This window comes from Gracilinanus agilis, chromosome 1, assembly GCF_016433145.1.
Source record: "Gracilinanus agilis isolate LMUSP501 chromosome 1, AgileGrace, whole genome shotgun sequence".
NCBI lineage: Eukaryota > Metazoa > Chordata > Mammalia > Didelphimorphia > Didelphidae > Gracilinanus > Gracilinanus agilis.
In genome coordinates this window covers 725,583,662-725,610,251 of record NC_058130.1, presented here as the reverse complement: position 1 = coordinate 725,610,251, position 26,590 = coordinate 725,583,662, and the positions used below count along the sequence as shown (strand labels likewise).

Here is a 26,590-nt window from a genome sequence, read left to right as displayed (position 1 = left end):
TGTAGAGGGCCATTCCATCCTCCCAGGCATCACCCCGGACCCCTCGTCCCCTCTCGCTCCCCAGGCCCAAGCTCTTGCCAAAGCCTGGGGATCTCACCTCTGGGGCATCTCTTGGATATGCCCCCTTCTCTCCTCTTGCCCAAGCCCTTACCGTCTTTGTGTCTTAGAACCAATGGTTAGTATCGATTATATGGCAGAAGCCAAGGGTTTCAAAACAACACCATCCTTGTCTCCATAGGTCCCCCTTCCCCTGTCTGCCCAGCTCTCACACACTACGAGTTGGCCAGTTTTTTAAAAAAGACTGTTGGAAAGGCACGAGGGTAACAGGGTTGAAAAATTCTAGACTAGGAATTGGGAGGCCTGGGTTCTGAGCCTAATTCTGCCATTGTCTTGCTGGGTGGCTTCCCCTTTCTGAACGTCAGTTTCTCTTCTGTCAAATGGGGAGAATTTCAACACCTTCACGCTTACATGTATTTATCAACTTTTGACTGTTACAGATAAGGGAATGGAAGCCTGGCAGAGGGCCTACATGACTTTTCCTTTGGACCCAATGGATCTGGGCAGTTTTCATTTATGACTTCTAGAAATAGGGTAGTTGTTTCTTTTTTTTTTTAATCATGATTTTTAGGGAGACCCATGATTCTTCGAATCTCTCCCCCCTGACTTGTTTTCAAGGAATTTTAATTAATAGTAGTTACTATTAATTATTATAATAGTATTTATTTTATTCATAATATTATAATGTTATATAATATTAATTAATTAATTGTTAATACAATTCAGGAATTTTTAAAATCAGATCTCTTAGATTTTCCTCTGTTTTTTTTTTGTTGTTGGTCTTTTCATCTTATTCAAATATTTCTGGTTATCAGATGCAGTTGATTTCTCTTCAGTCTAGTCTAGTTTTCAGGAAGTGCTTTTCTTGGGGGAAAGTCTCCCTTCTAAGGTATTTGTCCTCCAATTCCTTCCTCCAGGGCTTTTATTTCATTATTTTTATTTCTCCTGCTTCCTTGCTTTGCAGTATTCCTGCCATCCTTGTCAAAAGTCCATTCCTCTCCCCCCACACACACCCTTTGGATCTTGATGCTTACAGCTGTTGGCCAATTATTCTCTCTTTTGGGGAAGACCTCTGAGTCTGCAATCACTTTGGATACTGGATGGTGTTCTCTCTGCTTTGCCACTCTCTCTAGTGTTCCTGAACTGGGGTCTTGTGACAGGGTTTGGTTCTGCCCTTGCTGCCCTTTGGGGTGGGGTAGTCAGGTTAGGTGGGACCCTGGTACCCCTGGGTTTCTGTACTGAACCCCCTCTGCCTTCAAGAGGTCCTGCCCCTCATCCCCATTTTTTTTAAAACCCATACCTTCTATCTGAGTGGTAAGGGCTAGGCAGTGAGGGTCAATGACTCGCCCAGGGTCACACAACTAGAAATGCCTGAGGCCACATTTGAATCCAGGATCTTCTATCTCTAGGCCTGGCTCTCAATTCATTGAGCCACCTAGCTGCACCCAGCCACCTTCCCCTCCCTCCCCTGCCCCATCTATGAGGTTCAGAGCACTAGATTTCTGGGGACTTTCGGTGGCATCTCAGGATAGTGTCAGTGTGAGCTCTGGGCGGTATCTAAGGCTACGGCTCCCTGTGGAGCTTACTGACCATCCTAGGTCATTCTAGGAGAACCTGCTGCCTGTGTAGACACAGAGCCTTGCAGGCTACTCTTCCCTCTGGCCAGCTCCTGGCTGACCTAGAAGGCTACCCTGAGCCTGGACATTTGGCCTTTCCTAGGCTTTCCAATGGCACTGGGGCTTCTGGCTGACTTTCTGCAGTTCTAGGGTGGGAGAAAGTAGGAGGAAGTACTAGTTTCTTCTTGTATTTCTTGATCATTATTCAGTCTGGTGCAAACTCTGGGCTTTTTCTGGAGTAGGGATGTGGATGCTGGGTGGCCCACCCTTAGCTGGAAGTCCTAAGTAATTTCACGCTCTGCCAGTGGAAAAACTAGAACCCAGGACTCTCTGCCTTAAGCCAAGGGATCTTTCTCCTGGAAGCTGGGATGAAAATAATGGCTGTGCAATCCCAGGTTGGGGCAGCTCCCTCTCTGGACCTGGGATGGAAGGTGGGGGTGGGGGCAGCAGCAGGGCCATCCACAAATGCTATATAAATACACAGCTGTCTTTATAGAAGAGGGTGGGACCGGGCAGCGCCCTCTCTATTTATAACCTGGGGACAGACTGACTTCATCTGAGGGAGAGGGAGTCCCGAGATGGGAATTTATAAACAGCCTGACAGCTGATCCTATCACTTTCCAGGGTGCCAAAAGTCCAAAGGACCGCAAACTGATATGGGTGGAGTGGCCCATGGGGGAGACCCACAGACAGGGGAAAGAGACTGGAGATGGACATGGGTGTCCAAGCCCTGCAACCGACTTGCTTAGTGACTCGAGGTGAATGGTTTTCCCTTTGGACCTCTGTTTCCTCATCCATAAAATGGAAATAATAACCTTCCACAATGCTGGGTGGTAAGAGAACAGATCCGTACTCAATGGACCGGAGTTTAAATCCCAGATCTACTTGCTAGTTGTGTGGCCTTGGGTAAGTCTCCTGACTTGCCTCAGTTTCCTCACTGACAAAAGGAGGAAGTTGGATTCAGTGATCTTTGAGGTCCCTATCCATCTCTAAAGCGAATGGGGTGACCTCGGATAAATAACTTAACTTCTCTAGAAGTTAGATTGAGTCACCTCTGGAAGTCCAGCCCAGCTCTGCCATTTTCTCTTCTAAGGTCTCTGCTAGCTATGGCATCCTTCACTTGTCTTTCTGTTGACCCACCGGCAATGGGACCCTTTCTACAATCTCCTTGCTCAGCTTCTTCTTCCCTGTCCCTGTATCTTTCCCCCTCTCTTGTGTCCTCCCTCCCTCCCGCCGGACTCACCCATTAGCCTCCTCTCCCTCTCCAGGGGTCAGCAAAAAGCCTGAGCAGAGGCAGGCTAGTCCCACTACCCAGGCGAGGCAGGCTGGGGATCTCCTATAGCCAATGAACAAGCGTCATCCTCCAGCCAATCGGCACTAGGAACAACATTTGCAAATGACTTTACATTCTCATTTGATCCTTCCCTTTCCTATGCCAGCTGCTTCTGCCACTGTATACACAACACCCTGAGGCAGTGCTGGGTCCGGGCTAGCTCGGAATCCCTCAAACCTCCGAGGAAGTCTAAGCCTCTTAGCAGGCTCCGGCCCGAGACTCAGAAATGTTAGGTGACTTGCCCACGGTCTCACAACACTCGTTTATTCATTCCACAAACACGGGCTGAGGGGGATGAGTGGGAAGCGGGCTGCCCTGGAGGGTCTGGCGTTCTCGCCGTCCTTGGTGCCGCACAAGGGCTTTGACCCAAGGGAGCTGTCCAACGCAGACGAAAATGGAAGTGTGGCTACCCCGACCAGAGCGGAGGAGAAGAGAACCCCTGCGCGGAAACTGACTTAGGGTCCAAACTCCCGTGAGCATCCTGGGAGCTCCCGATGGGCTGGGCTAGGGGAACCTGGGAGGAGCATCTATCTCTCCACGGCTCTGGAGGCCGGCGGCTCTTGTCTTGTCCTTCAGGAAGATTTTTCAGTGGTCGGACAGTGACACCTAGTGGTATATTGTGAGCCTGCAGCCCTGCTTCCTTCGACAAGATTTGATCCCTTTTGAGGGGGAAGAGAGAGGGATGGGTTCCGTCTCTGGATCAAACATTTGTATCTACAAGAACCATAGAGGGCAGCTGGGCGGCTCAGGCCTAGGGATGAGAGGTCCTGGGTTCAGATCTGGCCTCAGACACTTCCTAGCTGTGTGACCCTGGGAGAGTCACTTAACTCCCATTGCCTAGTCCTTATCACTCTCTGCCTTGGAACCAGTACATACACAATATTGATTCTAAGGCAGAAGATAAGTGTTTAAAGGAGGGAAAAAAAGACCCACAGGCTGGGAGCCCGGAGACTTGGCTTCTGGTCCTGGAGGTGTCTTTAACTCTTGAGTGGTTGTGGATAAGTTCCCTCTTTTCTCCCTCCTATTCCCCCTTCTATATCATTCATCTGCCTACTGTGTGCCTGATACCTTACACTCGGCTCCAGGGACACAAAGAGCAGAAAAGGAAGCATCGTCTGCCTTTGAGGAACATATATGTTCTATTGGGAAGGGCAGGAAGCAGTATGAGCACAGACGAGCCAACACACAAAATACATACCGAGTATTTGGGAGCAGAGGGGAGGGCGTTTGCAATGGGGGAGGATGGGGATCGGCCTCATGTCAGAGGTGAGTTAAGGGCCTTCAAAGGCTCCTCCATGCTCTCAGATTCTAGGGTTTAGGACCTCAACCAGCCCCCTGGCGCTGGGTTTTGGCTGTCCTATTCTGGTTTCCTTTAAGTGGATCTTGCCTCCTCTTCCAGACTGGGAGCTCTTTGCAGGCAAGAATCTTGGCTTTCTATGCCTTTGCAAAGAATCTAGCTTGAAGAATTGGTAGCGAGTGAGGGAACGGTTCTAGGATGGGCTGCCCTTCCCTGACAGCCAATGCCAGTGGATCAACCCTAGGGCCTCACTGGGCCACTGGGGCTGGGACCTCTCCCTCCGGCTGGGGCTGGCGGAGGGAAGCTGGTGGCCCGGAGGACACAAAATGAAGCTCCGTATGGAGGTTGGCACTAGGGATGCTGGCACTGCCCACACGCCCAGCCAAAGGACAGACCTTGTGGAAAGCTTTGCGGAAGTTGGCTCCTAGGAAGGCATAAAGTACAGGGTTGAGGGAGGAGTTGCTGTACGACATGCAGTGAGCCCAGATCTTCACCTTGTAGGCAGCAAAGTCATGTTGGAAGCCAGGACTGAAGGTCTGGAGGAGGATATAGAGCTGAATGGGGCCCCAGCACACAGCAAAGAGCAGCACAATGGCAGCCACCAAGCGGGACACCTTAGCCCGCATGGCTTCTGAACGTTCCGCCAGCAGCTGTACCTAGGCCCAAGAGAGGAAAAGGGAAAATAAGGAAAGGGACAATACGGAGGATATAGGAAGGAGGGAGGAATGGAGGAGATGGATGGAAGACTAGAAGGGTAGAGGGAACGGATAAAAGGAAGAAGGAGTGGAGGAGATTGATGGAAGGAAGAATAAAAGAGAGGAGATGGAAAGGAGGAAGGGACAGATTGAAGGAACAAAAGGAGGGAGGGAAGAAGAAGGGAGGGGTGAATAGAGGAGAAGGTGGAAGAATGGAGAGATAAATAAAGGACAGAAGGAGGAGTGGAAGAGAGATTAGAAGGAGGGATAGGAGAGACAAAAAGGAGGAATAATAGAGTAGATGAATGGAAGGAGAGATGAATGAATCATGAAAAGGATGAACGATATGGCAGAAGGAAGGAGGGACAGAGGAAGGAAATAGAAGTGATGTATTGAGATGGGAGAGGGGGTAGGAATAAAAATGGATAAAGGAGACAGAAGAATGGAAGGATGGATAGAAGAGACAGAAAGATGATTGGAGAGGCATGGGTAGAGGAGATGCATGGAAGGAAGGAAGGAAGAAAGAATAGAGGTAGGAATGAATGGAAGGAGGAATAGAAGGAAGAATAAATGGGAGAAAGGAGTGATAATGAGAAGAGATGGATAAAGAAGATAGAAGGAAAGACAAGGAGGGATGAATACAGGGAATGGAGGGAAGGAGAGAAGGGAACATGGAAGGAGGGACCAAAGGAAGGAAAGAGAGTGAGAATGATAGAATAATGGAGGAGAGGATGGAAGAATGGAAGGAAGATGGGAAGGAAGAAGGGGAGAAGAAGAGAGGGAGGAAGTAAGAGATAGAGAAAGAAGACAGGAGAGAAGCACAAGCCTCAGAGGCTGTTATCCGGAGCCCCTTCTTCTGTCTTCCCCTCTTTTTCCCTAACTCCCTCCATCCAGAGGAGTGTAGACCTTGCCAATTGTAGGCACTGGAGATGTTTAACCTGGAGAGGAGATGATTTGGGGAGACAAGCTGGCTGTCTTTATGTTTGAAAGGCAGCAGAGTGGAGTGGGGATTGGGCATGTTCTATTTGGCCCAGAGGGGAGAATTAAGACCAGTGGGTGGGTTGCAGAGGGATACATTCCCAGCTAGACTCCAAAACTTTCTAACAATAAATGGTGGCCAAAAGTGGAATGTGCTCAAGGGGGAAGGAATTCTCAATTTCTAGAACCCTCCAAGAGGAACCCAGATGAGCATTTATGAGGGATGTTGTTGAGGGGGTCCCCTTTACAAGAGGATATTTGTCACCTTCGGTGGACTAGGCTGCCTCTGAAGGCCCTTCCAACTCTGAGATCCTGTGATTCTTTGCTGTTCCTCCACTCAACTCCTTCTCAGAAGGTCTGGGCTCAGTGTCTCATCTGTGGCCCAAGACCTGGGACATCCCGAGACTTGGGTGCTTGGCCAGAGGGTAGGTGAGGGCAGCTTTTGTACCCCACTCACCCACCCTCAGTGCAGTGGATAGGAGGCCTGGAGAGAACCTTCTGGGTATCAGGCCGCCTACCAGTGAGGAAACCAAGATCTAAAGACAGGCCTACAAAAAAGGTCACAGGTAACCTGGCATAAGGAAAAAAACATGTCCAAGGCCCTGAATTCAAATTCTTGTTCTATTATATGATACCTGGGTGACCTTGGGCAAGGCTTGTTGCCTACTAAAGGGCTCAGTTACTTTCCCTGGGTACCTAAGCATAGGCAAAGCCCTGGCTGCTTTCTAAATGTCTTTGGTCATATCTGGAATGCCAGACTGGGGGAGAAGAAGAATGTGGATAATAGCAGTAATAATAATAATGATATTCAACATTTATATATAGTGCTTTAAAATTTGCAAAGTGCTTTTCAAATATCATATATCATTTTATCCTTACAGTAACCCTGAGAGAAAGATGCTATTATTATCCCCATTTTACAGGTGAAGAAACTAAGACTAAGTCACAAAGTCACAAGAGCCCAGTGTAAAATGAATGTCTGAGGCAGAATTTGACCTCAGGTCTTCCTGACTCCAGGTTCTGTGTTCTATCCACTAGACCAGGGATTCCCAAACTTTTTTGGCCTACCGCCCCCTTTCCAGAAAAAAATATTACTTAGCCCCCTGGAAATTAATTTTTTTAAATTTTAATAGCAATCAATAGGAAAGATATATGCATTAATGTTTCTACCTTTTTCGTAAAATGTACCTGTGGCCATCACCGCCTTCCTGGATCACTGCAGCACCCACCAGGGGACAGTGGCGCCTACTTTGGGAATCACTGCACTAGACCATTTAGCCGTTCTCAGTGGAATGGAGCTCAAGAGAAGGTGAAGGCCAAGAGTCTGACCTTCTTCTGGTCGGGTAGCCTTCAGGGGACAGCGGCTGTCACCCCAGGGTCCCAGAATCTCAGTCTTGGAAGGGAACTCAGAGACCATATAGGCCCCATTCCCGAACAAAAATGTCCTCTACAATCTCCCTGACAAACAACCATCTAGCCTTTGTTCAAGAGCAGCATAGCCTAGCAGATGGAGAACTAGACCTGGACTGAGAAAGATCTAGGTTCCAATATGGCCTCTGACACTCTGTGGCTTTGTGACCCCGGACCACACTTTCCTCATCTGTAAAATGGCATCTCCAGGTCCCTTCTAGCTCTGGATCTCTGATCCTGTAAGAACTTATCAAGGGGGCAATTCATATCTCCTCTGCGATGGTACTTGGAGATGGTTTGGAATCAGAAGACTCAGACCAGTCCAAGTTCTGCTTCTTACTGCCTAACTATGCCACTTCTTGGCCTCAGTTTCCCTGTCTGGAGGCCAGAGTGGACTCAGGGATTTCTCAGATCTCTTCCAGCTCTGAATCTTTATGAATATCCCTGTTGTAGCTCAGTGAGGGGCTCGCCGAAGGCAGGACTGCATCTCCTGCCTCCTTCTCTATTCTTGCCAGCACCCAGGGTGGCCAGGGCGTTGGAGGGCTGGAGGGAGGGCCGGGCGCACCTGATAGTTATTGTCAGCCACTGGCTCGACGGTAGGTCGTCCCATCTGGTACAGCATGGCCATGTAGCAGACACAGAGAGTCAGAAGAGGAAGCAGGTAGACGGCCAGAAAGTTGTAAAGGATGAAGACACGCTCATGGGTCACAGATGGGAACTCCTCGATGCAGTATGTTTGTGGCCCAAACCAGTAGCCCTCGGAGAGTCGGTTGTACATGGGCACAGGAATGGACACCAGGAAGGACCCTGAGGGAGGAGAGATGAACTCTTTCCTTAAGTTGAATTGGATGGTCATCCCCTTCCCACCCATCTCTTTTCTCTTCCCATCCTCCCAGCCCAAAGGGTGGAGGCTGCATTCTCCTATAATGGCACGAAGCAGGATCTCAAGACCTTTGTTCTTTCGAAGATGGGGAAACTGAGACTTGGAGAACTGAAGTGACTTTGTCTGAGGTCATGTAGTTCTAGTGAGTGGCAGGGATTTTACTCCAAATCAGAGAAGTAATGGAAGAGTCCTGGGGCTTCCTGCATTTGAAGCCTATATCCGTCTCCCACTAGCTATTTGGCCCTGGGAAAGTCATTGGCATTTTCTGAGCCTGTTTCCTCATCAATAAAGTGGAGTTAATAATACCTGTAGTAGGAGCAACAAGGTGGCTCAGTGGATAGAACACCAGACCAGGAGTCAGAAGGATGTGGGTTCAAATTTGGCCTCAGATACTTCCTAGCTGTGTGACCCTGGGCAAGTCACTTATACCCCTGTTTAGCTAGCCCTTGCCCTTCTATCAAAGAGCTGTTACTAAGACAGGAGATAAAAGTTTTAATAATAATATCCATGGTATCTGCTTTAGAGGCTTTTTTTCATGTATCAAAAGTGATCAATTGATTAACATTTACTAAGCACCTACTATGTGTCAGGCACTGTGTTAAGTGCTGGGTCATGCTTGTAAAGTCTATAAGGTCTACAGGCCTTCAAGCTCTAGGTCAGCTGTAGGGGGAGTGGGGAGGTAATTAGAGATGGCAGACACTGGATCTCTGAGCCCAGGGATGTATGTCAGCCTCAGGGTCTGGCAAACCCAGAGGTCCTTGGCCCTGGAGGTGGAGACAAAGGATTTACTTGGGATTTGAATTCTAGTCTAGCTGCTCACTCCCTATGTGACCGTGGGCAAAGCATGCCTCCCTAGGACTTAGTTTCTTCATCTGTAAAATGAGGGGAAGGTTGCTTCCAGCCTTAAATCTGACTGTTTCCTTTTCTGGGGAACGGGAATCGTATGATGGCTCAGGACCTTAGAGGAGAGGACTTTGTAAGCCTGAGAGCATTATATATAGGAACTGGAGCTATTGCAATAAGATGGTCATCATTCATAATAATAATGCCCCTCAGTGGAAACTCTGGGGTCATAGCCCCCTGAATCTGCTCCAGTGGGAGCTGGGAATTTAGGGGTTAACTTGAATCAAGCAAGGCCAGAGTCCCCACTTGGGATGCTTCTCCAGGCAGGGGGTCTGGGTTCGAGTCTCTGATGCTCAGTCTCTATTCCCTCCCCAAAACAAAACCTGGCAGCCTCAGACACCCCACTCACTTCTTGGATAAGTCTTCCCAGGGCTGTGGGCACTTACCAACCCAGATACCCAGGCTCACAGCAAAGGCCAATCGGAGGGTGCGGTAGCGTAGGGAACGCAGGGGAAACACGGTAACGTACCAGCGGTCCACACTCATGGCTGTCAAGGTGACACAGGTGGCCTGGACAGACACCTAGAGAGAGAAGGGGGGTCCCAGGCCCCCAAGTCCTCCTCTTCAATTCCTGATCTCCCTCTTTGGCTCCTTCCCACCCTCCCTTTGGCTCCTACCCCATCCCAACCCCAACCATCACAGGATCTTCTGAGACCACCAGGGACTTCTGAGACCATCTGGGCCAAGACTGAACAAATATGCCCTCTACAAAATCTCTGACCAGTGGTCATCCCACTTCTCCTTGAAGAGTGCCAATGACGTGGGTCTCGCTACCTCCCGAGAGATGCTGCCTTACTCTGGGAAAGTTCTTACCATTAATTCCTGCCCTCCCTTGGCCATACCTGCCTCCAAATACTGCTATCACTTCTTGTCATTATTCTTCGACCCTCCATCCCAACTCCCAGTCTTGGAGGCCAAAGTTCCCCCTCTCTAGCCCCTGCCCTCCCCTGTTCCCACCTGTGTATGTCACCTTTCCCACCCTTCATTTCCCCCTTCTCTCCTCCCTGGTGCCTCTCTCTGGGTTAAATACTCCCTTACCTTCTTTCCATTTCTGGTCACTTTTCAGTGGTTCCCAAACTTTTTTGGCCTACCGCCCCCTTTCCAGAAAAAATATTACTTAGCCCCCTGGAAATTAATTTTTAAAAAATTTTAATAGCAATTAATAGGAAAGATAAATGCACCTGTGGCCATCACCATCTTCTTGGATCGCTGCAGCACCCACCAGGGGGCAGTGGCACCCATTTTGGGAATCACTGCTTTATATCATCAAACATTCACCTCCCTCCCCAGCTTCATGCAATCTTCCCTGGCTCATGCCTGCCTCTGGCTACCCGCTGTGTTCCCAGGGTCTAGGAAGGGAAAAGGAAGGAAGAAATGAGCATTTATTAAGTGTCTGCTATATAGCGGCTCTTTACAAATATAATGCTATTTGATCCTCCCTAGACCCTGAGAGGTAGGTACTGTTATTATCCCCAGTTTACCAACATCAGTTAAGTGACTTTCCCAGAGTCACAAAGTTAGGCAGAATTTGAATTCAGGTCTTTCTGATTCCAGACCTAGTGCTCTATCCACTATACCACCTAGCTGCCTAAAGAATTCTGTCTTTAGAGCAAGGAGGTTGGGGAAGTTGCCTCACTCTTCCTTCAGTCTACCACCACCTTTCTAAGAGCCTTAAGACTACTTGGAATAGAGAGATCCTCGAAGGGTTCTTGAAGCTGGGGTGATTCGACTCCCCCATCCTGTCCTGGAAAAGGGGGGCTGAGCCCCTGGAGGTTCCTCCTATAGGGACCTGGGTCTCGAATGCCCCAAGTCACTGAAGAAGAGAGCAGCCCTGACCTCTTTGGGTGGGAGAATAAAGAGAGGAAGAAGAGCACAAGGACAATAAAATAGCCATTCAATTCTTCTTAAATTTATTATTACTATGTGCCAATGAATTGCTAGGTAGCATAATGGATAGAACACTGGGCCTAGAATCAGGAAGATTCAGCTTTGTGAGTTTCAGCCCCAGACATTTACTAGGTGTATGACTCTGGGCAAGTCACTTAAGCCTGTTTGTCTTAGTTTCCTCATCTGTAAAATAAACTAGAAAAGGAAATGGCAAGCCACTCTAGTTATCTTTGTCAAGAAAATCCCAGCTGCGGGGCAGCTGGGTAGTTCCATGGATTGAGAACCAGGTCTAGAGACAGGAGGTCCTGGGTTCAAATCTGGCCTCAGATGCTTCCTAGCTATGTGACCCTGGGCAAGTCACTTAACCCCCATCGCCTAACCCTTACCACTCTTCAGCCTTGGAATTGTATTCTAAGGTAGTAGTATTGATTCTAAGGCAGCAGGTAAAGGTTTAAAAAAAAATCCAAACTGGGGTCCAAAGAGTCAGACATGACTGAAAAATGACTTGACAACAAAAACTGTGTGCAATGCCTGATGTGGCTGTCCTCCAGGGATCTCAGAGCTGGGTAAAAAGTCACTGACAGCATAGACAGAGACATGGAGAGATACAAAAACTCAGGAAGAGATACAAGCTAGAGATGGAGAGAACTGGAAAGAAATGTAGCTGAAGATTTGACACAAGCAGGTGATAGGAAGAGAGGGGAGTAGGGGTGGGCTCCTACTTAACCCAGCCCTGAGCTTTTATGGCACATATAAATCCATAGGTGTTCCATGCATAGAACAGAGCTAATCAAGAACAGGAGGAAGGGAAGAGAAACATAGAGAAGGAGAATCGGGGGGAATAGGAAAAGAGAGAAGGAAATGAAGGCAAGAAGAGAAAGGGAGAAAAAGAGATAAGGAACCAAGAGGAACATAAGGGGAGAAAGACACAGAGACAGAGATTAGAGAGAGAAATGAGTAGCCTGAGAATTGGAGACAGAAGGTGAGGGAGGGGGGGAAGAGGCAGAGGGAGAAGTAGACAAAAAGAGAGGGAGAGAGACAGCTCTAAGGAGAGGAGGAGACAGGGAATGGAGAGAATCCCAAATGGAGAAAAATGTACAGATGGAGGTAGAGAGAAAAGAAGAGAGTAACAGGAGAATTGGAGAGGAAAGGTGGAGAAGAGGGGAGAGGCAGAGGGAGAAAGGGGCAAAAAGGAAGGGAGAGAGAGAGAGAGAGATCCAAAAGAGAGGAGACAGGGAAGAGAGAGAATCCCAAATGGAGAAATACGTACAGATGGAGATAGAGAGAAAAGAAGTGAATAACATGAGAACTGGAGAGGAAAGGTGGAGAAGAGGGGAGAGGCAGAGGGAGAAAGGGACAAAAAGAGAGGGAGGAGACAGAGATCCAAGGAGAAGAAACAGAGAATGGAGAGGAGATAATAACATGACATATGATAATAGGAGGAAGAGGCAGAAGCAGAAAGGAAAGAAGCGGAAGAGGGATAGTCAGAGGTAGAGAGAGACTAAAGGAAAAGAATTGAAGAGACAGGGAAGGTGAGAGACTGAACAATTAGAATAGCTAAAAGAGACAGGAAAAGACAGATTGGTGGTAACACAGAGAGACAGAGTGATAGACTGGGAAGGAGAGGAAAAGAAGGAAGAGACACACAGAGAGGACAGATAAGGACCCAGATGGGGAGCCAGAGGTAAAGATGGAGAACCAGTCAGAAGAGGAGAAAGCAAGACAAAGGAAAAGAGAGGCAATGAGAGAGGTGGCCAACAAGAGGGAAGAGAGGAATAGAGTAAGGGAAGAAAAACTGAGAAGAGCTAGACAGGAGAGGGGAGAAATGGGGAGGTGGGAAGCAGGCAGCCAAAGGGTTTGAGGACAATTTGGGTAGAGTTACTCAGGTAGCCCCATCCCCTGCACAGGACACCCCAAAGCCCCCTCCTCACCTGCTGGATGTAGCTGACAAACTTACACATGAATTCTCCAAAGACCCAGCTGGGAAGTGGGTAGAGCATAGCCGTGAAGGGCACACAGCATACCAGGAAGATGATGTCTGTGGCTGCCAAGTTGGCTGAAGTAGGGTGAAGGGGAACAGGGTGGGGAGTTGGGGAAGACAGGTAAACTGAGGGACAAGTCTGGTTCAAGTTCTTTACTCCCCTCCCCCAACTGCCAACAGGAGATCCAGCCCTCAGTACCTCCCCACCCTGCTTTAATTACAGCCTGACTCATCAGAATTCATTGCCACCCTACCCCCAATCCTCTTCTTTCCAAGACCCTGCCAAACCCTGTCGGAAAGAGGAGACACAGGCTTCCTTTTCTAGTTTCCCTAAGGGAGAGAGATTTCCCTCCCCTCCTTGTCATCTGTAGCGGGCATCACCATCAAGGAGGCAGGTCCCTCACTGTTCTTTGCCTTAGTTTCCCTACATTAAATCCCCAAGAGTCTGAGTAGGAAACAGGGTCCAGGCTGCGATACAATCGTCCACTACCAACTTCCTTTCCCAAACCCAGAGCACTGATTTTAGTGCCCTCAGTCAGCTATTCCCATGGGTCTTTACAAATCCAGCTCCCCATCTCCCTAAAGGGGTCCCAGAATCCCTCAGTATCCCCAGTCCAGTGCAAGAGGAGTCTGTTTTTGTCCGAAGAGTGTAGGATCCACTTAGAAAATGTGGCATCTTTAGAATACAGAACAGAGATGCCAGAGCTAAGGGGAGGGGAGGGATCTTTAGAGACATCTAGGGACCCTTCATTCCAAGGGCAGAAAAAAAAAAAGACTGAGAGCTTGAGCTTGCCTAAGTGAGGTCAGACAGCTTGTAGGCAGAGCCAAGCCTGGGACCCTAGTCCTCAGACTCCATTCATTCCTTACTGCCTGAGAGTGGCCTCTCTCCATCCCCATTTCCTAGATTTCAAAGAGCCGGAAAGGGCTTTAAGAGACCGAGTGTGTGAGGCTCTCTTCTACAGCTTCCCTGCCAGACGGCCGTCCAGGATACTTCCTGACACTCCCGTGTGGAGGAGCTCAGCATTCCCCCAAATCAGTTCATTTTTGGACAGCTCCGCTCGTTAAGGCACTTTTCCTCATATCAAACCCAAATCCCCAAATCGGCTTCCCTGCACTTCCCATCGGAGTTCTCCCTTCTGGGGCCAAGCACTGGTCAAGCCCCTCTCTGGTCTATCTTCTCTGAAAACCTGGCCCCAGAACTGCGCGCGAAACTCTGCGTTGCAGGCTGGGAGTAGGGGACTGGACTCCTCGCCATTTCCATTCCCCCAAGGCTAACGGTTTGAGGATACCGGAGTCAGGAGCCTGCGCCCTCCCTTCTCCCCTACAGCGCCCCGTTCAGTTGGGGGAAGCTGGGAACCTTGAAGGCAAGCCATCTTCAGGAATGGGCAAAGTGGAAGGGCCGGGGGTGGAGGAGAGACCCGGCCTACCCTGCTGGCGGTCCTCTCCAAGTCACTTGGGGGACAGGCCCAGAGGGGAGTTCTGGAAAAGACGGGACCCCCTTGGCCTGGCAGGGGCGGGGTTCCTCTCCGGCTCACCGATGTAGAAGTTGGTGACGGTCCTCATCTGCTTGTGCTTAGAGATCACGTAGATGACTAGCGAGTTGCCTGCCAACCCCACCACCAGGAGAGCAGCGAAGAAGAGCGGCACCAGCCAGGCGTCCACTAGGCGCGGAGGCCCGGTTGGCCCGGAGCTGTTGGCACAGCCGCTCCCAGTCCCGGCCCCTTGGCAGGACGACTCATTCAGGGCCGGAAAGGAAGCATTGACCACGGGCTCGGGCCCTGGCCCCCCAGAGTGGTGCATGCTCCCGGACTGATCTTGCGCCTTCTTCCAGGATGCCCTCCCGTATTGCTGTCCCAAGAGTAAGGATGAAAGTGGAACGGGTAGAGCCCTTGGGGATCTCGGGGTTGGGGAAGAGGAAAGGGGGACTCTGGGCTAGGTTAGGACAGAACTGGACACGGCTGGACAGAGAAGGGCAGGGTGGGCCTGGAGCTCCCCCTGTCTCCCCTCCTGGCTTTCCACGTGCCACACCTGGGTCCGGACAGAGAGCGCTGGAAATCTCCCGCTCCAGTTCGGTCAGCCAGAGATGCAGGGGAATGGTGAGATCCACGTTGCAAATGTCTCTCTCTTTCTGCCTCCCTCCCTCCTTCCCCTCTCTCTCTCTTTCCCTCCTCTCTCTCTCCCCCTCCCTCCCTCTGTCAGCAGTCGTCGGTAAACCCACAGCCGCCCTTTATATACTGCCTGCCCACTGCTGCATTCCCCCCTCCTACCCCCCTCTCCCCTTGCTTTCCATCTCCACCTCCTCCTCTCCCCTCCCCACCTTCACTTCCTTTCTTCTCTCCATCTCCCTCTTATCTCTTCCGATTGCTCTTCTTCATCTCCTTCCCCCAAACAGACCGAAATCCTGCATCCAAAAGGGGAAGCCGGATTGGAACCCGGGGGAGGGGGTTGGGGAGCTGCCAGGTATTCTCAGAGTTGTTGCACACCCCAGAGGTTCATCTTCCTAACCCGGACCCCTAACATCTAGCCACTTCCAGCAACAGAGAGCCCAAGCAGGCATGGGTCCACCGTGGAATAGCTGGTAAAGTGATAGCAACTCCTTCCTTGTATTGACCTGCAATCTCCTTTCTTCTCATTTCCCCCAACTGCTCCTCATCTTGCCTTCTGGAGCCAAGGAGAACAAGTTCAATTGCTCTTGCCCAAGCCAGCTTTTCAAATGGAAACAGAGATAATGTTCATAGCTGGAAGGAACCTTAAATCACAGCATGTTGAGGCTAGAAGGAGCCTCCAACATCTAGTCTAACTCTTTCCATTTAAAAAAAAAAAAAAAAAGTCCTGGCTGTCTTTTGTCTTTACTTGGCAGGCACTTCCAGAGTAAACCTACTCTTTGCAAAGAAAAAAAAAAATTAAGCTTAACCGCAGAGATTGTATCTGACAAGCAGATAACACTCGGTGCCTTAGTTGTCCCCCAGACTAACAGTGTAGAGGATAATTTATTCTAGAAGAACTCCATCTCCCTTCTGTGATGAAGGAGACAGGTTTCATTTATCTCTTTTGCTCTCAAGGACTTCCCTTGCCAACAACAGCTTCATTCTTTTTTTTTTTTTTTCTTTTTTTAAACCCTCACCTTCCATCTTGGAGTCAATACTGTGTATTGGCTCCAAGGCAGAAGAGTGGTAAGGGCTAGGCAATGAGGGTCAAGTGACTTGCCCAGGGTCACACAGTTAGAAAGTGTCTAAAGTCACATTTGAACCCAGGACCTCTAGGCCTGGCTCTCAATCCACTGAGCTACCCAGCTGCCCCCTAACCCCTTCATTCTGATTCCAGGTCCAAGACTCCTTCCTCTAGAATCTAGATCTTGCCTCATTGTCAAGCTTCTACAAATAGCCAGAAAACGACCCTTTCTCACTACCTACCCCCTGTATCCCACCATCTATCTATCTATCTATCTATCTATCTATCTATCTATCTATCTATCTATCTATCTATCTATCTATCCTATCTATCTAGGCTATAGCTATCCATGGGGTTTTCTTTTTCTTTTTTCCTTTCTTTGAAACCCTCACCTTCCTTCTTAGAATCAATACTATGTATTAGTTCCAAGGCAGAAGAACTGTAAAGGCTAAGTAGAATTAAGTCCAGGGCCTAAAGCCAGATTTGAGCCCAGAACCTCCTGTCTTTTGGGCCTGGCTCTCATTCTACTGAGCTGCCTAACCCATCCACCGGGCTTTTTGGACAAGGATTCTAGAGTGGTTTCCTATTTCCTTCTCCAGTGGATCCTTTTGTCAGGCAATCAGAGGTTAAGTGACTTGTTCAGGGACATACAGTTAGGAAGTATCTGAGGCCAGATTTGAACTCCAGTCTTCCTGACTCCAGGCCTAGCACTCTCTATACTGAGCTATCTACACCTAGTTTTTTCTGTAGCTTTTTGTACTGCTGACCATATAGTCTTCTATATATTTTCTCCTCCTTTGAGACATTGCTCTCTCTGGGTCCTCTTAACTTAAAATGTTACTTTAAAATGTTCATTGAAGACTTTGCTACTAATAGCAATGCAATGATCCAGGACAATCCAGAGGAAGTTATGAGAAAGATGCTATCCATATCCAGAGGAAGAACTGTGGGAGCAGAAGTGCAGAAGAAAACATATGATTTAACACTTGGTTCTATGAGTATATGATTGGGGGTTTGGGTTTTAAAAAGATTACTCTGGGGGCAGCTGGGTAGCTCAGTGGGTGGAGAGCCAGGCCTAGAGATGGGAGGTCCTGGGTTCAAACACTTCCCAGCTATGTGACCTTGGGCAAGTCACTTCACTCCCATTGCCAAGCCTTTACCATTCTTCTGCCTTGGAACCTATACACAGTATTGATTCTAAGATGGAAGGTGAGGGTTTAAAAAAATAAAAATAAATAAAAATATTACTCTATTACAAATATGAATAATGTAGAAATAGGTTTTGAGCAATAATACATATATAAGCCAGTAGAATTGCTTGTTGGCTCTGGGAGGGGGAAGGAAGAGGGAAGGAAGACAACATGAATCATGTAACCATGGAAAAATATTCCAAATTAATTAATTTAAAATTTTTAAAAATCGATAATATAATAAAATATAGCATCAAAAAAGAAAAAAATATTCTAAATGAATAAGTAAAAATAAAATAAAATGCTGATTGACTGCAATTAAATTGTGAATCCTCCCTTTAATAGGACCAGACACAACCCTGCCATACTTGGGATAGTCTTTGTGAATTGTTACGGCTAGAATTAGTGGTCAACTCTCGATCCCCCAGTGTCCTGTCTACAATGTGTAAACATCTAGCAATCTCAATTAACTCCTGAGCAAGACTAAAACTAAGATCTGACTATACTTCCAGGTCAAGGTCTCCATGGCCTTCAGTAGCTAAGTTCCAGCGACTTCCTTCTGGTCCAAAAAAAGTCTTAGGGTGGGGAAGGGACCTAAAGAGTGCTCAAGCCAACCTACAAACATTATCAAGCAGCTCTAGTGTACCAAGCAATGTGTTAGCGAATGGGGGAAAGAAGAGTCAGACAGGACCAAACAACAATAAACTATATATGTGGATGGGCTGCATTTGGAGTTTGGAAAGGGCAGCATCCTACCTCCCTGGCTATTGGTAGAAGCTTGACAACGAGGCAAGACCCAGAAGAAGACACTGACATCTGAATGCTTCCCTCATGGATCTTGCCATCTAGCAAGGGGATGTGAAATGTCCTCCCTTGGAATGGGCAGGTAGTGGATTCCATGCTATGGGAGGTGTTTGAGCAGAGAAGCTAGAGGACCACTTGGTAGGATCACTGGAGAGGCCGAGAAATAGAGACGGGCAGAGCTAGAGACGGAGACAAGGCCTGTCGGGTTAAACTCAAGAGATTCTGGGAGAACACAAATACCAGAGAAGCACAATGCATAATATGGCATAAACACATTGGAAAAGTACCCAGTAGTCTTTGAGATTCAAGGAGAAAAAGCCTTTATTTATAGAACGCTCAAGGTCCAGAGTACTCAAGGTTATACTGGCGCATAGCTTGTCATCTCCATGGCTCTCTCTTCTGGGTACAGGCTTTCAGTTCCCAGGTAGTAGAAGCTGATGGGTCATGCATATGGTGAGGAGGCAACGCCCCCTCTCTCCCCTCTACTTTTTCCAAGCAGAGGAGTGTTGGGGGGCAACTTGAGGGACATGTCAGTCAGGATGGTTCAGCTAGGCCTACAGGCTTCATCTAGCCTCCCCTTCAAATTTCCATATGCAGAAATCAGGACATCTCCCCAGAATACACCAACAGGATTTCCTTTGTCTGATTTCCTTAAGTAATATGGCTATTGCAGCCCCAAATAGAAATGGCAATGTGGTCATTGTGGTAGGAGCAATAACCTACCCCCAGACAAATTGGGCTGGTTTTCCCTTAAAAGGTATTGAAAGGGGACAGCTGGGTAGCTCAGTGGATTGAGAGTCAGGCCTAGAGATGGGAGGTCCTGGGTTCAAATTTAGCTTCAGACACTTCCTAACTGGGTGACCCTGGGCAAGTCACTCAACCCCCATTGCCTAGTCTTTATCACTCTTCTGCCTTGGAACCAATACAAAATATTGATTCTAAGACGGAAGGTGGGGGTTTAAAAAAAAAGATACTGAAACTATCCTTTAGGCTTGATTGACTTAAGGGACTGATGGTTCTGCTTAGTGACATGTCTTCCTGGTCACCTGAAGTCAAAGCAGCTTCCAGGTACCGTCTGATGCTGGACTGTTAGACCATGATGGGCAATTCAGAGTCAGGGAAGCTCTGCTTAAATGGATCAGGTCTCCATCTCTTCAACATACATCTCGGTTGAATATTCTTTTCCTTCTAAGACAAAGTAAAACTCCTTTGGCTAACCTTTGAAGGACAAACAAATGACTCACTACTTTTAGAAATCAGTCACAAAATACCAGGGCAATAAACAGCCTGAGTCAGGCTGAGCCCAGGACCCCACCAGGAGATAGCTGGGAATTCTGGGCAGCAACTTGCTTATATGAGTCTTCATCTTCTATCCTACCGTACTTCCTTCTCCCTCTTGATGCTGGCCTCTGATTTCTCATTTCCTAGTAACAGTAGTACACAGAGCAACATGGCATGGTGGAGAGAGAGCTGGCCTTGGAGCTGGGAAGACCTGAGTTAGAGCCTCACCTCTGCTACATCCTGGCTTTCCGTGACCTTGGGCAAGTCATTTAACCGCAGGCAGGCAGCTCTCTAGGACTGTAAGCTGGGAAGAAAAGTGTTCATTTGCTCTGAAAGAAAGAATTTTCTCTCTGAGAATTCTCTATACCAAGGAACTAATAGTTTCCATCCCCCTTTTCCTAGTAACAATAATAAAATATTTAAATCATTAAATAAAACTTTAAAAAAAGTAAATTAAATAAATGTAAATCATTAAACATAAACATAATATAAAATATAAAAATATAAGCACCATAAATAATGAAACATAATAAAATATTTAAAACCTTAAAATGTTTAAGCTTTACAAAGTAATTTCATGATACAATCTTGCGAGGTAGCTAGCTAGCATAGGCATTATTATTGTTCCCACTTCACAGATGGGAAAATGGATTGAGAGGCCTTATTTAACTTGAGTTTCATGACTTGCCTAGGGTTGCTATGGAGGAATTATTGGAGCAGAGAGCCAGACCAGAATATTCATTCTCCATTCTTCATGTAGGAGCTAGGTAGTATAGTGGATAGAGAGCTAGATTGTAGTCAGAAAAAGCTGAGTTCAAATCTGACCTCAGACACTGGCTGCATGACTCTGAGCAAGTCACTCAACTTGTCTGCCTTGGTTTCCTGATTTGTAAAAAAAAAAAGGGGGGGGGGATAATGATAGCATCTATATCCCAAGGTTGTGGCGAGGATAAAGGAGATAACATACTGTAAATACTTTGTAAATCATAATGAGCTATCTAAATGTTGTTGTCTTTGCTCACATTGTTCCCTGTGCCTAGAATGAATTCTTTTATCACCCCTTCATGTCCTCCTCTTTTCACGTCTTTGTATACCCTTCCTTTAAAGCATAAAAGAACCCTCCTCCTCCAGAGAGCCTTACCCACTTAAGGATATTCCTCCCTGGACCTCAGAAAGCCCTTTGTTTGCCCATCTCTAAGGCACGTAACAGTAGATGTTATAATTATTGGTGTTCTTCCTTTATTTGTTTATAAAACATCACGGGGTTGGGGACCATTTTTCACTTCACCTTTGTGTCTCGTCCAGGGCCAAGCACAGTGTGGTCCTGCACAAGTAGGCACTTTGTAAGTGTTTGTTGAATGAATGAGTCATTCAAAGTCCTTTGCCTTTTTCAAGATGCTACCCTCTTGACTTAGCTATTCTCAAAAATACAATGGTCCAAGACAACGCCGAAGGACTCAGGATGAAAAATGCTATCTATTGCCAGAGAGAGAATTGATGGAGTCTGAATGTCGAGGGGAGCAAACTATTCTTTACTTTATTTTCTCCATGGTTGTGTGTGAGGCACATGTCTTCTTCAACAATATGACAAATAGGGAAATATGTTTTGTACAATAACATATGTATAACCTATATTAAATTGCTTGTCACTTGTTGGGGTGGTGGTGGAAGGAAGGCGAGAGAGAATCTGGAACTCAAAATGTTAGAAAACAATGCCAGAAATCATTTTTACATGTCATCAGGGAAAAGAAAATACTGCTGGAGTCTTAAAAAAACCCAAACAAAAAAAATTAACTAAAAAAATATTCTACCCTTTTCCTCTACCTTTTCACCAGCCCACTTGGCTGAGTCGAAGCATCAGGATCTGTGCCCAGAGAATAAAGTGTGTAAATTACAGTCCATAGAACTGGACTAATGTTGTTTTTTAAAAGAAGTCTTTTAGGGGGCAGCTGGGTAGCACAGTGGATTGAGAGCCAGGCCTAGAGATGGGAGGTCCCAGGTTCAAATCTGTCCTCAGACACTTCCCTGCTGTGTGACCCTGGGCAAGTTACTTGACCCCCATTGCCCACCCTTACCACTCTTCCACCTAGGAGACAATACACAGAAGTTAAGGGCTTAAAAAAAAAATTAAAAGAAGGCTTTTAAATATCTTTTTTTTTTTTTCAATTTAAATCACAATCCTTTCCAGATATTAGCATGCCTACATAGCCTCCCCACTCTCCCAAGTCAGTTTTGTCCTGGTTAAAAAGAAAGACAAGAAAAACATTTAAGTGGAAACAGCCAAAATTGTGAGAATATCTGATTATGGTTCTCACCATTATGTAGTCGTCTGCCACTGGGGAGAAAAGAGATTTCATTATCTTTTCCCAGACTGAGATGTCTTATTGGCTAGAAAATATTTAGAAAAGGAAACAATTACAAAGAACCAGCAGGGTTTCATCAAGAACAAGTCATGCCAGACTAACTCATATCCCTTTTTGGACAGCACTAATAGGCTGGCAAATCAGGGTAACTTTGTAGATATCATTTGTTTAGATTTTAACAAAGCTTGTGTCAGAGTTGCTCCTGATGAACTTTCACAGAGACAAATGTAAACTGTTACACTTGGGTTAAGGAAAAAACCACCTCACAAATACAAAGATGCAAGAGGTATTACTATCTATCACTGCTTTTCTGAAAAAGATCTTAGAGTCTTAGGGGACTGCAAGCTCAGTGATTTGACAGCAACATTGACAATGAGCTGACCATATGGAAGCCAAAAAGACTATGTTGTTTGGCTGTGGTATGAGATTTGTATTGTCCAGTAACAGAGAGATAATTATTCCAATGCAGTCTGCCCTGGATGGACTCCTATCAAGATCATGGTGCTTAGTTCAGAATACCATAGTAGAGGAAGGATATTGATCACCTAGAGAGTGTCCAAAGAAGGGTGACCAGGATGGTGAAGGACTTCTAGGATTGGTTTAAGGGACTGAGGATGTTTAGCTTGGATAAGGCTTAGGGAGAACACAATAGTTCTCTTCAGGTATTTGAAGGATTGTCTTGTAGAAGAGGAATTAGCCTCTTTTAGCTACGCTCTAGAGGGCAGGATGTAGAACAATGATGGAAGATGCAGAGAAGCAGATTTAAGCTTGACATAAGGAAGAACTTCTAACAGTTTTGTTTCCAGTCGTTTTCAGCTGCATCCTTTCAGTGATCCCTTTTGGATTTTCCTCCGCAAAGATACTGGAATGGTTTGCCATTTCCTTTTCCAGCTCATTTTATGGATGAAGAAACTGAGGCAAACAGGGCTAAGTGACTTGCCCAGGGTCACATAGCCAGCAAGCTATATGGGGTTTTCTTGGCAAAGACACTGGAATGGCTTGCCATTCCTTCTCCAGATCATTTTACAGATGAGGAGACTAACACAAACAGGATTAAGTGACTTCCCCAGGGTCACATTAGGAAGTGTCTGAGGCTAGATTTGAACTCAAGAAGATAAGTCTTCCGGACTCCAGGTCTGGCTCTCTAACCACTTCACTACCTAGCAGGCCCCCCCAACAATTAGCCCTACCCAAAAGTGGGGTAGGCTGCCTGGGAAGGTTACCACCTCACTGGAGCCCTTCAAGCAGGAGCTGGATTGACCACACATCAGTGATCTTGTAGAGGGGATGCTTGTTTAGGGATGGGTTTGTTGATGGTCTCTGAGCTACCTTCTTGCTCTGAGATTCTTTTTCCCCTCTTGGCTAAAGTTATACAGACTCTGAGACATTTATTCACAAGGGGAAAATGGACTATAAAGACTGCAAATATATGGTAGGATTCTGGGCCTAGAAAGCATAGCACAGAAAGCTCTCTAGCTCATACTTGGGACAAGGTAGTTCAAGCTGACTAGGTTATCAAGATAGCCGGGTGGAGCCCTTGGGCCTGTTGTTTGGTCTAGCCTGTGAACATCCCTTTTGGGGATCCCATTCTAACAGCTCCTTCTAAGAACTTAGCATCAGGATGGAGCTTTTTATTATTCCAGATCACTGGCTGTGGCAGCTGTGATCCTGTGTTGGGAGAGTGGTAGGGATGGTGAAGGGATGGAAAGAGGATGGAAAAAGGAATCTGGCGGCATCTGAAGAAGGCCTTGAGTGCCAGGCTGAGTCAAGAATATCATAGAGTTTCTAGCTTGTCTTCACTGGGTTCGGCTGGTCACTGACAGGACCCTACTAGAAATTAGGTTTTAGAGTTTTTCTCTGCCTCCGGCTCCAAGCCTGCCTTAGTTGGAAAATGGGCTGGGTTTCAGGTGATTAACACTCCTCTTTTAACTTAACATCTAGGGAAGGACAAATGGTTGGCTCAGCTCTGATTAGGCCAACAATTATTTTGTTTATTTTTTAAAAACCCTCAACAAATAGAAATGGCAATGTGGTTCCAATGCAGAAGAGCAGTAAGGGTTAGGCAATGAGGATTAAATGATTTGCCCAGGTTCACACAGCTAGGAAATGTCTGGGTACAGATATGAACTCAGGACCCTCCATCTTTAAGCCTGGCTCTCTATCCATTGAGCCAGCTAGCTGTCTCCTAGGCCAATATTTATGCCCAGAAGAGGCATACAGCTAAGTTTTTATCATGGTCAACTATTGTCTATCTCGGTGATGGAGAACCTTTTGGAACTTTTTAGGGACCTGTGCCATGCCTCACCCCACCCCCACAGCATGCCCCACCCCCTTACTGCATGTAGGAGCATGGCCACCCGGGATGTACCATTAGAGGAATACATCATCATTCCCTTCCTGGAAGTGACAGGGTTCCCAGTGCCTGAGTCCTATTAAAAGGAAGGGGCCAGTGGCTCAACCCTTAGCAAAGCATATTAGCTGGTTGGATCCCTCTGTTTGGGCTGGGTGTGTGATTTCCTCTCCATCCTCCTAGAAAGGATTAGGGAGGATTCCATTAGCACATTCCCTTAGGGCTTGGTGAATGGGGCTCAGTCCTAGATTTTGCTGGGGGGGGGGGTATTTTAATTAGGGGCGGTGCAAAAATCAGGAGGGCCTGGACTAGTTGAAATCTATTTATCATCTCCAGATAATCTGATAAGGACAGTTTAGTTGATAAAGAAACGACCTTGACTGTTAACTTCAAAGTGCCATTGAGTCACAAGTTTATTAAATATGAAATTCAAACTCCCTTTCACCCCAAAACACAGAGAAAGATTTACGGTTGTGTAGAAATGCCATTACAACTTAGACCATACAAAGAGGCTTCAGAAGCTTCAAGGCGAAGATAAGAACCAGGCTGGACTTTCAGCTACCTGATTATCAGCAAGCTAAATCTGGGAATACTTTTCTCTGCTAAACTGAGGTTTTGACCTTGGCTTCCCAAGCAGCTGCATTTTTGACTGGGAGGGGGAGGTTGCGGGGGGAGGGTAGTAGAATGTTAACCTCTTGACTGTTGGTTTGCTAAGAACTTAAAGTTTTCCAATAAGAAAAGGTGTGGACAGGGGCAGCTGTGCAGCTTAGTGAATTGAGAGCCAGGCCTAGAGATGGGAGGTCTCAGGTTCAATCTGACCTCAGACACTTCCTAGCTGTGTGACCCTGGGAAGGTCATTTTACCCCCATTACCTAGCCCTTACCACTCTTCTGCCTTGGAGCCAAAAGAAAAGGTGTGGATCAGAAAAAAGGAGTCAAAAGAAGAGTCTCAGATTTTTATTTGAGACTCTGTTTCTCTTATTGCCCCCCCACGTGGACCCAGCCAATTCTTTGCTTACAAAAGAAGGACCATTACCTGTTCTATTCACCCTGCAAGGGTCCACAAAGACTAAAAGGACTTTGTACCTTTTGCAGGGTGATAGGTATGGAGAACCTATCACCAATCTGAGGGGAGTGGCTGCCTCCACTGCTGGGCTCCCAGGGGCCATAGGATATGGGGGCCACCCTTGCTCAACTCCTAGGAGCCTAGGGGTTGAGTGGAAAGAGGCTAGAATGCCCTATCCCCTGTGTTTGAGGGTGGGGCCAGCCTCCTAGCTGGTCAAGCCAGGGACCTCCATGTGCTCTCTTTGGCATGTGTGCCATATGTTCACCATTTTGGAACATCTCCAAGCAGTTTCAGAGGGCTCAGGCTAATCTGGTTTTTCTTCCCTTCCTCCTATTGGTTCTCTTCAGTTATCTATTTGTAAGTGAGATCATCTGTCAGATCAATAATAGCAGTAGAATTCTTTATAAACTGGCCATAAGAGCCATGGAAAATAGAAAAGTCTTTAAGTCTTGAAGGTTCTTTGGACATAGTCTGTGGAGGCATATGGGTCTGTGCTCATGCCATTCTAGCCTGCAGTTAGGTGGTGTGGTGGTAGAATGCCATAATTAGAGACTGGACCTAATCCTGGGCAAATCCACTTAACTTTTTAGCCTCAATTTCCCATTTGTAAAATGAGGATACTGAACTGGTTTCCTACCCATTGCTAGATTATCAGTGTTATTTACACCTTGGAAATTGGCAACACTACAAATCAGGACTCAATTTGTTATATCTTTGATTATTTAGATTTAAGAAAGTGAAGGAGAAAAATGTCAATAATGCTGATTAAACTTAAAAGTTGGTTGTGGGGGCATCTAAGTGGCTCATTGGATTGAAAGGTAGGCCTAAAGATCTGAGATCCTGGATGCAAATCTATCCTTAGACACTTCCTAGCTATAAGGCCCTGGGCAAGTCACTTAACCCCCATTGCCTAATTCTTACTGATCTTCTCCCTTGGAACCAATACACAGTATTGATTCCAAGATTGAAGGTAAGTTTTTTTTTTTTTAAGTATGTTTGTGTATCTTTTTTTTTTTTTTTTTGGTGAGCAGGCTGTTAAAATTGAATACTGCATCATGGTTTGCATGTTGTCTTCTATAAGAAATGATTCCCCTAATTGCTGTTAAAAAAACAAACAAACAAACAAACAAACAACTCTTTCCTTCCATCTTAGAATGCATATTGTGTATTGGTTCCAAGGCAGAAGAGTGGTAAGGGCTAGGCAATGAGGGTTAAGTGACTTGCCCAGGGTCACCCAGCTAGGAAGTGTCTGAGGCCAGATCTGAACCCAGGACCTCCCTTCTCTAGGTCTGACTCTCAATCCACTGAACCACCCAGCTGCCTTCC

The 26,590-nt window shown here is 46.8% G+C and overlaps 1 protein-coding gene across 1 annotated transcript; it reads right to left on the bottom strand.

Moving 5' to 3' along the window:
• Positions 1-4,551: 4,551 nt before the first annotated feature.
• KISS1R (KISS1 receptor) lies at positions 4,552-14,840 on the bottom strand. The gene is made up of 5 exons (XM_044685334.1): positions 14,576-14,840; positions 12,991-13,115; positions 9,559-9,694; positions 7,952-8,193; positions 4,552-4,959 (listed from the first exon to the last, which is right to left on the bottom strand). Exons 1-5 carry the CDS (start codon positions 14,838-14,840, stop codon positions 4,552-4,554), a joined length of 1,176 nt encoding a protein of 391 aa, XP_044541269.1.
• Between the last annotated feature and the right edge of the window lie 11,750 nt (positions 14,841-26,590).